Raw genomic sequence first — 17,137 nt, 5'->3', positions numbered from 1 at the left:
AGTCTTACGTGACTCACGTCTGAACTTTTGGCTTAGGCCGTACGGGCCCGATACGGGCTAGCACACCTTCCTCATTTTTTATTTGCTTTATTGATCACAATTACTTATGTGATGTCGAAATTTCATCCTTATCATTTAATATACCTAAATTCTCTTTCTTTCCTCACTAGACCTCAATTGTTTAGTTTGTTAAAGTCACTTTTTCATAAATATTGATGTTCCGTGTTATTGTGTCCATAATGAATAACACAGCATTTGTCTACATTAAATTGCATTAACCACTTTTCACTCCATTGTATTAAACTATCATTGTCATTTTGTATTTGGTTAAAGTCTTCATTTACATTTGCCAGGTTAAATAATTTGGTGTCATCCGCAAAGAGACGCAAGGTACTTTTAATTTGACTTTCAATGTCATTAGATCTAATGAATATAAGAAACAATATTGGTCCTAAAACACTTTAATCTGTTAATAGCTAATATATAGGAGTTAACACGTTTCTGGCCGTTCTATATTGTAGTCTATTTGCTTTGCCAATAAATAAAAATGTCCACCTTATAATTATTAATTAAAATAACAAAAATATTGGCTTCAACTTACAAATATTTTCACTGTATTTTTATTTTCTTTCCACAGGCACAGGTAAACATCCGAATACGAACAAATAAATTTATTCAGCTGGTACTTAGATGATTATGAGGCCAAAATTATTAAATGGTCAGAGCCGGGTAAAAGTAAATTCAAGATGGCAGCTTCCATGCGAGAACGATTTCGTGTCGCTGTTGACAGACTTTTGAATAGTTGGACAGTGCTTAAAGTGTGTAGAATTCATGAATAACTATTTACAATAGACTGTAGGTTGCAAAAACTAACGATTTCCCAAATAGTTTGATAATTCCTCATTAGTTAAAAAAAATAAAACCTTTTTTTGCGGTGTCCCCTGTACTGTAGGCCTGCTCTATGGGGTAGTGGAGTAATATAGCGACACTTCTCCGTCGTCTGTCCGTCCGTCACAAAACTTTTCCGGACTACTCCTTATAAACTACTGGTGCAATTTCATCCAAACTTTACGGGATGATCAGTACCAAGTATTGGTTCACTCATGAAATAGCCGAAACAATTAAAGAAAGAGATAAAGCAAAACAGGCCGTAAAATATGATACTTATAAAATACTTCGTTCAAAAGTCAAGAAACTTACTGCAGAAGCTAAAAAGATTTTTTTCAACACAGTAATCAATGAAAATAAAAAAGATACAAAGAAAATGTGGCAAAATTTAAAACACCTATCAGGGAAAAATACTAATACTCAAACTCAATTCATTAACGATGAAAATGGAGAACCAATCACTGATCCTGCTGAAAAGCGCAACAAAATTTAATGAATTCTTCACAAGTATTTTTAAAAGGGCACCTAATGTCAAAAACTATCCCGAATCATATAAAACTAGACTAAGAGATCATAATTCAAATTGTTTCAAAACTGACCAATTGTTTCGAATTCCTCCAATATCTGAAAAATTTGTGAGGAACGTGCTTGAAACTCTAGACTGTAGCAAAGCAACTGGCCTTGACCAAATAAGTGCTCGTTTCTTAAAACTAAGCTGCCATGTTATCTCAAGCCATTTGGTTAAAATAATTAACCTAAGTATTGATACAGGTAAATTTCCTACCGCATTTAAAATGGCTAAAGTATTTCCAATCTACAAAAAAGGGTCTAAATTTGATGAAAATAACTATAGATCAATCTCTGTTTTACCTGTTTTATCAAAAATCATTGAAAAGCATGTATCTGATAGTCTCAAACAATTTCTTGAAGACAATAACCTTTTTCATCAAAAACAATCTGGGTTTAGAACAAGTCACTCTTGTGAAACTGGTCTAACATCCATAGTAGACAACTGGATTGATCAAATCAATAACAACAATCTTGTAGGAACCATATTTCTTGACCTAACAAAAGCATTTGATCTAGTTAACCATACACTACTCATTGAAAAACTTAGTTGTTATAACATCTCAGATCATACATTACAGTGGATCCAATCATACCTAACAGAAAGATCTCAGAAGGTATCTGTGTCAGGCACCACATCTGAGTCTTTGGGTGTATCAGCTGGAGTCCCTCAAGGATCTGTCTTAGGGCCCATTTTATTCTTGATCTATATAAATGATTTACCTTTACATCTTGAACACTCAGAAATGGATATGTTTGCAGATGATGCTACAATAAGTGCTACAGGACGTTCCACTGAAACTTTAAATGTAAAACTTCAAAAAGACCTACACTCTATTCAAGAATGGTGCACTCACAGTGCTATGATACCTAATACAGACAAAACTAAAGCTATGTACATATCAGCCTCAAAAAAGACCCAACATTACATTCATGCATCAAAAAGTACACCACTTCAATTATTTAACAATAATATAGAGTTCACTGAATCTGAAAAGCTTCTTGGAGTACAAGTTGACAATTGCCTAACGTGGAAACTTCAAGTAGAACAAACAATAAAGAAATGCAATAGTAATCTCTATCTTCTTTTAAGGTTAAAACAATATCTCAATTTACATGCCAGGAAACTTTTCTATAATGCCTATATTTTACCTCATATAGACTATTGCTGTTCAATTTGGGAAATTGCTCAAAAGAACTTCTTGAGAGAATACTAAAATTTCAAAAACAAGCAGCTCGCATTATCCTAGATAAAGCTGCAGATGCACCATCTGAACCTCTTTTCAAAGAATTAAGATGGATGAAATTTAATGACAGGGTTGAGTACAAAAAGGCAATCCTGATATACAAATCATTACATGAAGAAAACTCACCATGCTACATGAAAGAAAAATTTCATTTTATCTCAACTTTACATAACAGAAATCTTAGATCAACAAACAATCTTAATCTACATGTCCCTAAACCTAATCTTGAGTTTTACCGTAAATCACTTTCTTATTCTGGAACTAAAATCTGGAATAATATACCACTCTATGTACGTCAGTCTGAAAGTACTGAAAAATTCAAAAAAGCTTACATAAAGTGGAAGTACTCTGGTTAAACCAGTACCATAGTATTATGTTTGTATAATTATGTTTACTGCAGTTTTCATTGTTAATGGTTAATATTTATGTTTAGTTTGTCATTGCATTTATAACTAGTTAATACCATGTTTTATAATATTACATTGTCTTTTGTATAATTATTTGATGTAAATATGTTGTAAATATGTTGAGGTACATATGGAAGATCGTTTTGGCGAATATGTAGCCTCGTTAAATAAAGCCTTTATTATTATTATTATAAGTATAGCAGTACATAATAAACATATCGTCAGCATTACTTCCGATTCAATAATTTTTGACTTCCCCGTAATATATATATTTTTTTTTTTTTATAAAGTTTTTCCACCTCTTATACCAATAATGCAATTTCAATGAAACTTTACAGGATTGATTGGTAGGTCGAGTACTTGGGTATATTACACTGGTTTTCCGCTTGAACATGATTTTATGCCCAGTTGTGGCCCTTGAATGAAAAGGTGTTAATAAAGGTTGTCAGGACTTCTCCTCTTATACTGTTTATGCATTAGAGAAACTTTACAGGATTGATTGATCAAGTTCTTGTGCATAATACACAAGTTTTTCACTTGAATGATTTTCAGCTGAGTAATTGCCCTTGAATAAAAAAAAGTTATTTGCACTGTTAATGATTTTGGGTCTCCTGCTACACAATAGTTGCAACATGTGATTGGCTATCATGAGGCGACACATGTCATCACTGATGGCCATTGTCTTCAAAATTATGTGTAACCTGGGAGAAAATCTGCCTTTTATTGCTCTCTGCCATATTAAATTTATTGTTTGATAAACAAAATAACAGTGCAAAGTTTCACAACAAATGATCTTGTTACTACAGTGGCACAAAGGTGACATGTGTGTGTTTTTATTTATCTCGTGCATGTCGTGCATGATAGCTAAGTCGTGGCAATGAGATACTATGTTGTGGCCCAGAGTTACTAAGGCATGGCCACGAGATAGCTGTCGTGGCCACAAGATAATTAAGTCGTGGCCACGAGATACTATGTCATGGCCACAAGTTACTAAGTCGTGGGAAGGTGATAACTATATCCTGCACACGAGATAATTAACCAATCAGAATACACTATATATATTATGAATACAAAGTATCTCGTGGCCACGACTTAGGTATCTCATGGCCACAACTTAGTAAATCGTGGCCACGAGATACTATGTTGTGGCCACGATTAGACTTAGTAACTTGTGACCAAGACATAGTATCTCGTGCCCACGAGATAAATAAAAACACACACATGTCACCTTTGTGCCACCGTATGTTACTATACTTTAAGACAAAAAATACTTCATGCAAACCCATTCTTTCTACAAAATAGTCGGTTGAAAAGTAGTTCTTGATACGAAATTCTCAATAAAAATATGATATTTCATCAGTATTTGGATGTGTCATCATCTCTTTCCACCATAGATTTTACCTTTACCAGTGTGAAACAATACATAATTTTCTATATAAGGGCAGACTTCCCTAGACTAGGTAATACAGGTACAAGTCTCATACGTGTGAACTTTTTTCAATGATCAAGTGGGAGATTTATCTTCAAAAAGAGAGAGATTTAAGAATTTGCAATAAACGAAGAAGAAAGTTCTGTTATCAAAAAGAGGGAGATTTCTTTAATTTGTTAAAATACCCCTTATTTTCAGAAAAATATTTGAAAATATGGCTGCAGAAAGTGGGAGTCTCCCGCTAAAAGTGGGAGAGTTCACATGTATGAAGTCTAATATTTAGGGCACACAGCAGAAAAAAAGACAATTAGCCTATTTTTATTACTAGACTCATTATTTTAATTGTTGACATGTAATTGTTATAAAGATTTACAGACACTTCATCCCTGGCCATTTTTTACAGACACTATACCCTTCCTCTTTTTATGGAATCTGATACAGACACTTCGACCCCAAATTTTCTAAATATCACAGCTTAATAATTTACCATTTGGGCAGACCTATTCCTTACAGAATGCATTGGCTACAATCCTTACATACATAGAGTCTGAGTACAATAAAATACAAAGTAGCGCTAGTGAATAATAGTTATGATGTTTATTTCAGTTGGCAGTTAGCCATGGTTTTGGTGGCATTGACAGTGAATCAAAAGCAGAATGGATGGTATTTGCTGTAGATCAATGGTTTGCTGAAAATGGTGATTCTTTAAAAAATTCTTTGCTAAATTTAAATATACTATTAGGTGGTTGCATAGTTATTGAAATGTTGGTTTAGGCTATACATTTTTGATTACATGACAAAAGTATATTAAGTTGTAGTTTAAATGAAGATTTTGATATGCCCTGTTTCTAAAGTATCAGGTATGAAAGGCTAAATTTAATTACGTGTAGTCATTGCAGTATCTGTATCTGTGCATAAGCAACGCTATGTGTATGTTAGTGTATTATATAGCAGCGTACAATTGAAAAATACCTTCTTCAACTAGAAGAGATTGCTTCAGTATAAATTAGTGGGTATGGTTGGTCAATAGAGTTTAGATTCTGTAAGTTCATACGGAATATGTCACTCGTTGAATAAAATAATATTATGCTCGCCAGAGGCTCGCATAATATGATTTTATTCAACTCGTGCAATAAATTCAGTATTGAACTTACACTCATTCAATATCCTCTATGTAAGTTGTAAGTTTAGAATGGAAAGTATTTTGAATATGCCCCTTGCTTTCTTCAAAGTCATACAGTAATAGATAGGCTAAAACTGTAAATTACTTTTTATGTCACTTCAGTATCTGTGATGCGTTGGCAATAAGCAACTGACTAGTGTGTATGTTTGTGTGTCCATTATATACCAGTAGTGAAAACTTAAAAAACCTTCTTCAACTAGAGAATGATTAGGCTTACAGTCATAAGATTAGATGGGGAGGTTGGTCATGAGTTGTAGCTGATCCTGGTCATAAGTTCAAAGGACAATGTCACGGTGGTATGGACCAGTAAAAGTTTGTCCAACCTTTAAACAGAAAAAACTTTGGCCTACTCATGACTATTAAATGACTTTTGTTACACCCCGCCACATAATGTTGAGAATCACTTTGTCACATCTATCTGTCAGACTGCATCATGTCAGCTTTATAAATCCTATACCCCTTAAAGGATTTTCTTCAAACTTGGCACTAATGTTCACCTTAACATGGCAATGTGCACGACCCATGTCACATTTGTGAGAGGTCAAGGTCACCCTTATAGGTCAAAGGTCCAATATTGGACAATTTCATGTCCGCTCTGTAAATTCTATACTGTAAACCCCTTTAAGGATTTTCTTCTTACTTGACTTCATTGCTCACCTGAGCAAGGCAAGACGCAGAAACCATAACATTGCTGTGCTGGCTGAAGGTCAGGTCACCCTTCAAGGTCAAAGGTCTTATATCAGTCAATTGGATGTCAATAGTCATGATTTGATAGTCATGTCCAGTCCATGTCTTTTTGTCATTCAGTGACAAATTTTGTAATAACTTGGCTTGAATTATAAAGTATATCATTATGGTTCTTAAAAACAATTTGTGATGAGTTTGTAGCTTAAAGATCAAGGTCACACTAGTACTTTTAAGGTTTATAGTTTCATAAAAGTATATCAGTGGTTAAATTCAGTAGCAATTGTGTCATCCATGATAACTAGGCAATAATCCGCATACTTTTGTGGCACATCAGGAAAACTTATCACACACAAACGCAAGGATGACAGTTTAAAAGTCACAAGGTTATACTTGAATGTCAAAATATTAAACTGATAATTATGATATAACTGGGCTCACTGAGAATATGAGAAAATATTCAATGAACACTCACATAGTAAATTTAAATAAAAAATCATACTAAAATGCAAATTCAAACTCACTACACAGTTTTCTTAAGGTGACCACTCTAACTCGCTATGCTACCCAGGTTTACGAGTACATATGTACTTTTATTCTATTTTATATCAATAAAAATGCAAATTGTGTTCAACTTGTATCCACTGTTTCATATGTGTTTATTTATTGCTGGTTGCACTACAAGTAAATTGTTATTTAATATCCAATGGTGATAGAAAATTAGTCCTCTGATTGTTATCACGTTAAATCCTTAGTTCACCGGTGTCTTATCATGATTAACTCTTAGTTCACTGGTGTATTATCAAGTTTAACCCTTAATTCAGCAGTGTATTATCATGTTTAACCCTTAGTTCACTGGTTTATTATCACGTTAAACCCTTAGTTCATCAGTGTATTATCACGTTAAACCCTTAGTTCACAAGTGTATTATCATGTTTAACCCTTAGTTCACCAGTGTCTTATCACGTTTAACCCTTAGTTCACCAATGTATTATCACGATTAACCCTTAGTTCACCAGTGTCTTATCACGATTAACCCTTAGTTCACAAGTGTATTATCATGTTTAACCCTTAGTTCACCAGTGTATTATCATGTTTATCCCTTAGTTCACCAGTGTCTTATCAGGTTTAACCCTTAGTTCACCAATGTATTATCACGATTAACCCTTAGTTCACCAGTGTCTTATCACGATTAACCCTTAGTTCACCAGTGTCTTTTCATGATTAACCCTTAGTTCACAAGTGTATTATCATGTTTAACCCTTAGTTCACCAGTGTATTATCATGATTATCCTTTAGTTCACCAGTGTCTTATCAGGTTTAACCCTTAGTTCACCAATGTATTATCACGATTAACCCTTAGTTCACCAGTGTCTTATCACGATTAACCCTTAGTTCACCAGTGTCTTATCATGATTAACCCTTAGTTCACCAGTGTATTATCAAGTTTAACCCTTAGTTCACCGGTTTATTATCACGTTTAACCCTTAGTTCACCAGTGTCTTATCACGATTAACCCTTATATCATCGGTGTATTATCAAGTTTAACCCTTAGTTCACCGGTTTATTATCACGTTTAACCCTTAGTTCACCAGTGTCTTATCACGATTAACCCTTATATCACCAGTGTATTATCAAGTTTAACCCTTAGTTCACCGGTTTATTATCATGTTTAACCCTTAGTTCACCAGTGTCTTATCACGATTAACCCTTAGTTCACCAGTGTCTTATCACGATTAACCCTTAGTTCACCGGTTTATTATCACGTTTAACCCTTAGTTCACCAGTGTTTTATCATGTTTAACCCTTAGTTCACCAGTGTATTATCAAGTTTAACCCTTAGTTCACCAGTTTATTATCACGTTTAACCCTTAGTTCACCAGTGTATTATCACGTTTAACCCTTATATCATCGGTGTATTATCAAGTTTAACCCTTAGTTCACTGGTGTATTATCAGGTTTAACCCTTAGTTCCCCGGTGTATTATCACATTTAACCTTAGTTCACCGGTGTTTGATCATGTTTAACCCTTAGTTCACCAGTGTAGGAGGAATTTTGTGCCATTGTACATGATCTTGTCATCAAAATAAACAAAGTCACCATAAAATCAGATTTTCATGCAACAAAAACAAGCTACGACAAAATATAATAAAGAATGCACATAATAAAATTAAATAAACACATAATATAATAAAGAATGCACATAATAAAATTAAATAGGCACATAATATAATAAAAAATGCACATAATAAAATTAAATAAACACATAATATAATAAAGAATGCACATAATAAAATTAAATAAACACATAATATAATAAAGAATGCACATAATTAAATTAAATAAACACATACATTGTAATATAATAAAGTATGCACTTAATAAAATTAAATAGGCACATAATATAAAAAAGAATGCACATAATAAAATTAAATAGGCACAAAATATAATAAAGAATGCACATAAAATAATAAAGAATGAACTTAGATTAATAAAGTAGGCATATGAAATAATGGTTTATCATAATGCACAAATAAATGATAGAAGAAAAGACAAATATAATGAGACAGTAAAGGTGTTCCAAACATAACAGATACATTGTATTTAGTTCCCCTCCTTACCAAATTCATTCCTTACAGTATCTAATTTGTTTGAGTTTTTGCAATGAAAATGAGGAAGCAGTAATGTATAAATAGTGACAATGTAATATTTCAGCAAACATTGACCCATATGAAGTTGAAGATTTTCTGGAAGATGTGATGAATACAGAATTTAATACTTTAGTTGATGATGGAAGCTTACCACAGGTTCTTATACCTTTTCTTGTTATAATTCCTTATTTTAAAAAAATGAAATATTGAAGTTGATTTAATGGCTTTTGAACATTCTGATGATCTGAAAGGAATGGTTTCCCTAAAAAATATTAGATGATAACTGTATAAATACTTTTTTTTAGCCTGACTTTTTCAAAGAAAAAAACTCGAACTATTGTAACAGTGAGTTATGTTGTTATTGCTGTGCTAACAAACTTTAACAGTGGTAACATTTTTTTATTTCTCAATAGATTGCCTTCATACTTGGACACAACAACTCTTTGGACATGACTTCAAGTTGACCAGACTGAACATGACCTTCACTCCCTGTTCAAGGTCATCTTTTTATTATGCTTGCTACGACTGAACTTATTATAAATGGATTGTCTTCATTCTTTGACACAATGTTTAGGACAAGGAAATCCAACTTGACCAGGACTCACAAATTGAATTTTGCTAGATTTTTGCTATGACTGGCTATAACTTTGTTATTAATAAATAGTTTGTTTTCATGCAACAACCTTTAGGACAAGTCCTTTAAGAAATTTAAACTGACCTTGAAATGCCTTGACCTTGAAGATCTTATTAATGTGTTTTCACAATTTTTTGCAATATTTTGCTATAACCAATTTTATTTAAACTTGACTGATAATTGTCTCAATGTCTACATATTCTGCTCATAAGAAATTCAACATTGACTAATAAATGTTTTGACCAATGACCAATCACTTTTAATTATGTTGTTATTAAGAATATATCTGTTAACATTTTTCAATAACTGCAACTCCACAATAAGCTACAAAGTATCACCATGTTTTGCCACACATACCACCTCCGCATGTTCTGTTGGCTTAAATGAGCCAATGATTTGATTGTGAACATACTTGATTTGTACCTAAAGTACTTACGCATATTACACAGGAATGATTTTTGGCTGAGATATGGGTCTTGAATGAAAAAGGCATTTTGGCCTAAAATTGATTTTTTTTGTGTTGCCTGCTACACAATAGATGATACTGTGATACATGTTTTAAAGAAACCACAACTTATATAGATCCCTTCTCTGTCATTTGTCCGAGCTTACATTTGGATACTTATGTGGCTTGAGGAACAATAGGTTACTGTACTTTCTCTTGATTCATTCCATAAGGCTTTTTATGCCCCCGCCATGTAATGGCCGGGGCATATAGTGTTACCCTGTTCCGTCATTCCCTCCTTCCGTCCTTCCATCCTTCCGTCATTCTGTCATTTCGTCATCATCAGTTTCCGTTCATTATCTTAAGAACGGTTGGACACATTCAACTCAAATTTGACATATGGATATGTCATGAGAAAATACAGGTCAAGTTCGAATTTGGTCATGGTTCGATGATTTTTGGCAGAGTTATGCCCCTTTTACTTTGAAAATGATATGAAATTTCAGTTTCCATTCATTATCTCCCCAACGGTACAACACATTCAACTCAAACTTGACATATGGATATGTCATGAGAAAATATAGGTCAAGTTCGAATTTGGTTATGGTTCGATGATTTTTGGCAGAGTTATGCCCCTTTTACTTTGAAAATAATATGAAATTTTCAGTTTCCGTTCATTATCTCCCCAACGGTACAACACATTCAACTCAAACTTGACATATGGATATGTCATGAGAAAATACAGGTCAAGTTCGAATTTGGTCATGGTTCGATGATTTTTGGCAGAGTTATGCCCCTTTTACTTTGAAAATAATATGAAATTTTCAGTTTCCGTTTATTATCTCCCCAATGGTACAACACATTCAACTCAAACGTGATATATGGATGCGTCAAATGAATGCGCAGGTCAAGTTCAAATTTGGTCATGGTTCAATGATTTTTGGCAGAGTTATGCCCCTTTCACTTTGAAAGTAATATGAAATTTTCAGTTTCCGTTTATTATCTCCCCAATGGTACAACACATTCAACTCAAATTTGACATATGGATATGTTTTTGGAATGCGCAGACCAAGTTTGAATTTGGTCATGGTTCAATGATTTTTGGCAGAGTAATGCCCCTTTCACTTTGAAAATAATATGAAATTTACAGTTTCTGTTCATTATCTACCCAACAGTGTTACATATTCAACTTTAATTTGACATATGGATATGTCAAAGGAATGGGCAGATCAAGTTTGAATTTGGTCATGGTTTGATGATTTTTTTTTGCAGAGTTATATCCCTTTCACTTTGAAAATAATATAGATACATCTTAGGAATAAGCAGTTTAAGTTTGAATTTGGTCATGGTTCAATGATTTTAGACAAACTTATCTTTCCTGAATGTTGGAAAAATTTTGAACTTTCAGTTTCAGCACTCATTCTTTTAGCCATTATTTTGGCTACAAATATGCAATATGCTATTTCTAAAAGGTTAAGACTGAATAATTTCAGTGCCTTGAACATTGTATGGAAATGGTTTGTGTTAACATTGAAAAGTTTTAAGGGCTTTGAACTTAAAATGAAAAAAATAATTAATGCACCATCTGAAATTTTGGCTGCATGCGGGGGCATCCGTGGCATGATGACACATTTCTAGTTTGTTGGTATTTTCTTTTCTGCTAAAAAGAACCAATAGAGAGAAAAATAGAGTCACCACATAAGTACTGAATGTCCGTCTGTCTGTCTGCCACACAATTTGCACAGACGTTTTCTCAAAAACAGTTTAACTACAGGGGAATTTTAAATGTCCACTAAGACTGATTATTTGTGGCGGGCATATTTTGTGACAAATTGGAACTCCTATTTAAAAGTAAAATATGCAATTTGTACATGTGTTAAATTTAACGTTTTATTCTACATTACATGTATATAGATTGCGGAAATGATTTGTGGATTTTACAAATTATGTGAGGATGGGAAAGAGGCTCAGTTACAAGAGAGACTTGACAAATTGCCGAAACCTGCTATTCAGAATTGTCAACAAGTCGCTGGGCAAAATGGTATTGCTGTGAGTATTTAAGTAAAATGAAAATATTTTATAATCTATGTTTCATGCAGTGGAAGATTACTAGACTTCATAGATTACTGAACACAGGCCATTTATCTCTGTGTAAAGTCTTTCTCTCAGTTTCAGGCAGCCCTCATTTACCCACATATATTTTATTTTTATCAAATAGCCATACCATCTGGTTGAATAGAGGCATTGTTATATATTTAATGTGACTAGAATTCAAAACTGTCAAGATCAGAAGCATAGGCATTGTCAGTTATACTTATAAGCTCAACTGTCACAAAATGATATGATGAGCTTTATTGATCTTTTGCTGTCCATTGTCCAGAATAAATTCAAATAAAATCCCTGAAATCATGAGGCCAAATTTGATGAAACCTGGCAAAAAAGTTCCTTTCATGAAGCTATCAGATCCAGGAATGGTCCATTGCATATCTGGGTCATAGCAACTAAAATAAGAATTTAAAAGTGCAAATTTTAGAAAATTTCTCTGAATTTGTTTATTATCTTCTGACGGAAATGTTCCAAATTTGTTCAAAATATAACCCTGGTTCAAAATTGGGAAGATTTTACTGTATCATTCAGGAAAAGCATTAAAATTCTTGAGCTTTGATATTTGTTGTGAAGCCATTGGTTTAAAATTGGCTCCACCCAGGGGGGTAATGGATTAATAATGCCCTTGTTGTAAAAAAATACATATAAGTCTTCTTTTGTAAGACAACAATGCCCATTGCAGTCTGCAGCATGTCTCAGGCTTGTTTAGTTGGATAAAGGTCTTGGTACCATGCTGGCCAGTCCATTCTTTCTATAGTTGCTGTTTGCAGGTACTCCATGAACTATCCCCATACCCAGACTTGTCTATCAATGAAGTCCACACAAAATCTGAATTTGTCAGTGAACAATGCTGGGGTCCAGTCATTCCATGTCAATCCAATTGGATACTGGCCTGGATGTGGTTTTGTGTTGACAGAATGACCAATTGGATACTGGCCTGGATGTGGTTTTGTGTTGACAGAATGACCGATTGGATACTGGCCTGAATGTGGTTTTGTGTTGACAGAATGACCGATTGGATACTGGCCTGGATGTGGTTTTGTGTTGACAGAATGAGAATTGCTTGTCACTGATGTCACACTTGAACCACAATAAAATGTCTTAAAGCCGAGTTGCTATCCCCTCATGACCACCACCCTGTCTATGCCTGACATTTCAGTGAGTTTTAATTTGTTCCTACACCCTTGCAACAGTGCTCTTGGACACCCAAAACTGCCACATGCTGTTTTGAATGCCCAGCCTCAAGCATCCTTATCCCCCTATTCCTCTCTTTTGCTTGGAAACGCTGTCTTATTTATAGGTTAGTCATTCCCACTGCAAGCTTTGAAATAAGCATTAACATTCGCAAGCAAACTTTGAATATAATAGATGTGAACATAGAGGTACATGTTGATGGCCAAGATTTATATTGGTATGCTTTTTCCCATTAATATCAAGCCAGGTACAGGTTAAAATCATTTTCTTCTGGAAAGGTCAGGTATGCCATTAGAATAATCTACATGTATTACAAAAAAAATCTCTTATCTTAGGTTTACTTTTAAAGAGATACTTTAGAAATAAAAAAAAATCCTAATGAAATTTTGAGTAGTATATGAATATGGTAAAAGCTTCTACTCTGAAATACAATGCCTAGAGTATAAATATTTTGCTTGAGGCGTCACATTACAGTCCTACAGATATGTTATATAAATCATGCCATTGGAGTCATAAAAGGTCCCACCTCTTTGTCAGTTAGTTTATAAAGATCTGTATAGTAAAAATGTATTAAATATTTATTTTTTTTGAAAGTACAACACCAAAAGTTTAGATAGTTTGCATGTAGCATCACATTGTGGTCATCCACCTTGTGGTCCTAAACAAAAGTTACATAATTCAAGACCCTGTGTCAAAATGGACCCAGCGACGAGGGTACTTAGCTTTTATAAACTCTTATAGGAAAATACATTTATGTCTTCTATTGTGAAACTGCAATGCCTAAAACTTTGATATTTGTCATGAAGCATTATTAATAGCAGTCATATACAAATGTTGTAAAAATTGTGATGCTTTGATAAAGATGACAAACCTAGTGATATCTCATTTCTGAAATTCTGACTTTTCTTGCAATGTATCTCAGGTGAGCAATCCAGGGCCACCATGACCCTCTTGTTTAGAATTTTGCTGTTATAAAGTATATAATCGGTAAAGTGTAATGATTATTACAATGTATGTGTATTTTGTAAGTATTAATGTAGTTAATTTACAAAACAGGATAGTAGTGACAATGATGAAGAGGAGTATAGCTCTGGGGGCCCAGACAAACTACATACACCCACACAGTCTGCAGATCACAATGAACATCAAGGTTTGTATGGAAAAGACAAATACATTGAAATTACATGTAGCTCTTCTGATTTATTTTTGGCATACTTTTGAACTTTTATGATTATATAAATTTGTAAATTTACATCAAAGTTTATTGTTGTACATCTTTTGGTCTATTACAAAAGTTCTTTCTTTCATGCCCCTAGGATCAAAATGGGTTGAGGCCACTAAAGGTCAAGGTCACATTGACATCTATGCCAACAGTTTCTGACATATAACTTGACAGCCCATGGGCCCCTTGTCCCTAAAACTTTATAGGAACATTGGTCTTGGACAGTAGATGACTTTTTTTTTTAAAGATGTGGGATTTTAAAGGACAATTTGATCTTCACCTTGATTTTCAAATGGTTTCCAACCAATCGGTACACAACCAAATGACCTTTTGCTGCCAAACTTGACAAGTGCATAAGCTTTGGTCAGTAGATAACCCCTATTGATATGGGATTTGCAGGGTTTATGTTCAAGGTCTTATTGACCTTGTATGTCAAAACAGTTTCCACCAATCACTTGACAGCCAATGTGCCCTTGACAGTAAAACTTTATAGAAGCATTGGTCTTGGGTAGTAGATGACCCCTTTAGATTTTTAACGGCCCTAAGGTCAAGGTCACACAAACATGTATGCAAAAGCAGTTTCTGACCAATAACATGCCAGGCCACAGGCCCTTAAACCCTCTTTATAGATGCATTGGTCTTGGCCAGTAGATGACCCCTAATAACTTTTGAGGGTTGCACTTTTGAAGCGGTTCTCTCACCATTAACTCGCCAATAAATTTGTCCTTGGTACTTAAACTTCATAGAAAAAAACTCATTTTCTTTTCTTACTGTGTATGTATTTACCACTTTAAGATGTATTTTCCACTTTAAGAAAACATGTATAACATAACTTTTATTGTCAAACTATTCCAAAGCCTATGTCATTTGATCACAAAACTCTGATCTCTAACATGAAACTCTTTTTGTATATAAGCAATATTGCATGCAACTTGTGACATTCTCTGTTGTTCACTCTAGTAGGAAAGTCATCATAAAAAACATTGTTCCTAATGATGTTTTCCACTGACAATATGAGCAGATTCTTTAAACAGGCTTGATATTTCTTTACTTGTCCAAAAATAATTTGATAGTTAACAAGTTTTATTCTTTTCTTTCAGATACCACTGAGATGGAAGTAGAGGAGGGATGGACTACAGTTAGAAAGAAAGGAAAACGATGACATATTTAATGTTTTCTTAGATTTTAATTAAATTATATATATTAAAAAGAGTGTTTGGTTATAAATAACTGCAAGGGTACATAAATCTGTTGATATGAAGTTAAACATGACCTGAAAAAGTTAGAAAACTATCTTTTATTATATGATGTGTAAAAGATCATCTTTTCAGGCATCACTGATTGTGGCAGGTACTTCCCTTCTTGATTTCACTAAATATGTTAGACATAATCTTATAAAAAACAATTTTAATGATAGTTTGGTATTCGCCAAACTAAAACAGGAAATCAGCACAAATGGCAGTCCCCATCTGATAAATCATTGTTTCCTGAATGTACAGGCTCTTCAAAGTATATGTTGTACTAATAAGGACTGTCCCACAAAGTTGTGGACGGAGGCTAATCTTTTACACACGAGCCTAATACAGTTTTGTATGGGTGTATCTTCGTCAATTTGAAGTAAAATAAGAACATAATTTTATTCAAACACACCCATACAATAAAATATTTCATGACCTTTTTAAACCAACTTAAAGTAATTAAAACAGAACAAGACGCACAATTTTCTCATCCAGTACTATAATATTAACCTCAAGAAGCAGTCTCGACTTATGTGTATTTTATTAGTCCCCTACCGGTTTACCTGAGGGGAATTTAGGTTTACCGTCAGTCCGTACAAACCCAGAAGTACTTGTGTGACTTTGAGAACAACAAAGTTGGGTAACAGTAAATTCTCTTTGATCCTATTCATTCCGTTTTTACTTGTGTGTCTTTTTAAGCCTTGTGTGACTAAAAATGGCTAAAAAGATCAAAGAAAAAGTCACATAAGTACCATTTCGTAAGTATGTCCGTCCATTCACAAGACTGGATCCTGCGATAGCGCAAAAAGTACTGAAAATATTTTTATGAAACTTGATATATGGATAGATGGCAGTACTGGTCGGAGAGATAACTCCGACGCATAGATAACCCCGACACTTGATAAATATGATTATTATAGCTTTGTTTTTCAACAAACAAGCACATGATCACCTAATAGTATATGAGCAGGACAGAATGTGATGATTTGTTATAATTTGGTAAACTTTTTAATGTTTTTCAAATAACCTAAACTTTTAGTAGGCAAATACTGCTTTAAAACGTTCTTTTACAATAAGGTAGTTAGAAATGTATTGACCACAGGCCACTGACTTTGGGGGAAGATTTTAGAAAAATTGTTTAAATATTTACAAAAAATAGATAAACCATATAAGATATAAAAATAAATTACTGATTTCCCAGTCATTTTTTACTTAAAAATTTAAGTGTCGACTTTATCTACC

General features: G+C 33.6%; 1 protein-coding gene across 1 annotated transcript; it reads left to right on the top strand.

Annotated features, from left to right (window-relative positions):
- The first annotated feature begins 660 nt into the window (after positions 1-660).
- On the top strand, positions 661-15,904 carry LOC132745240 (pre-rRNA-processing protein TSR2 homolog). Its single transcript, XM_060734098.1, has 6 exons — positions 661-818; positions 5,145-5,235; positions 9,121-9,212; positions 12,050-12,184; positions 14,492-14,585; positions 15,758-15,904. Exons 1-6 carry the CDS (start codon positions 747-749, stop codon positions 15,817-15,819), a joined length of 546 nt encoding a protein of 181 aa, XP_060590081.1. The 5' UTR covers positions 661-746; the 3' UTR covers positions 15,820-15,904.
- The last annotated feature ends 1,233 nt before the right edge of the window (positions 15,905-17,137 follow it).

Source organism: Ruditapes philippinarum, unplaced genomic scaffold, assembly GCF_026571515.1.
Source record: "Ruditapes philippinarum isolate M1 unplaced genomic scaffold, ASM2657151v2 ctg8_1_1_1_1, whole genome shotgun sequence".
NCBI classification, from domain to species: Eukaryota; Metazoa; Mollusca; class Bivalvia; order Venerida; family Veneridae; genus Ruditapes; species Ruditapes philippinarum.
Note: the sequence above shows the minus strand (reverse complement) of the source record. Positions and strands in the feature narration are given on the sequence as shown.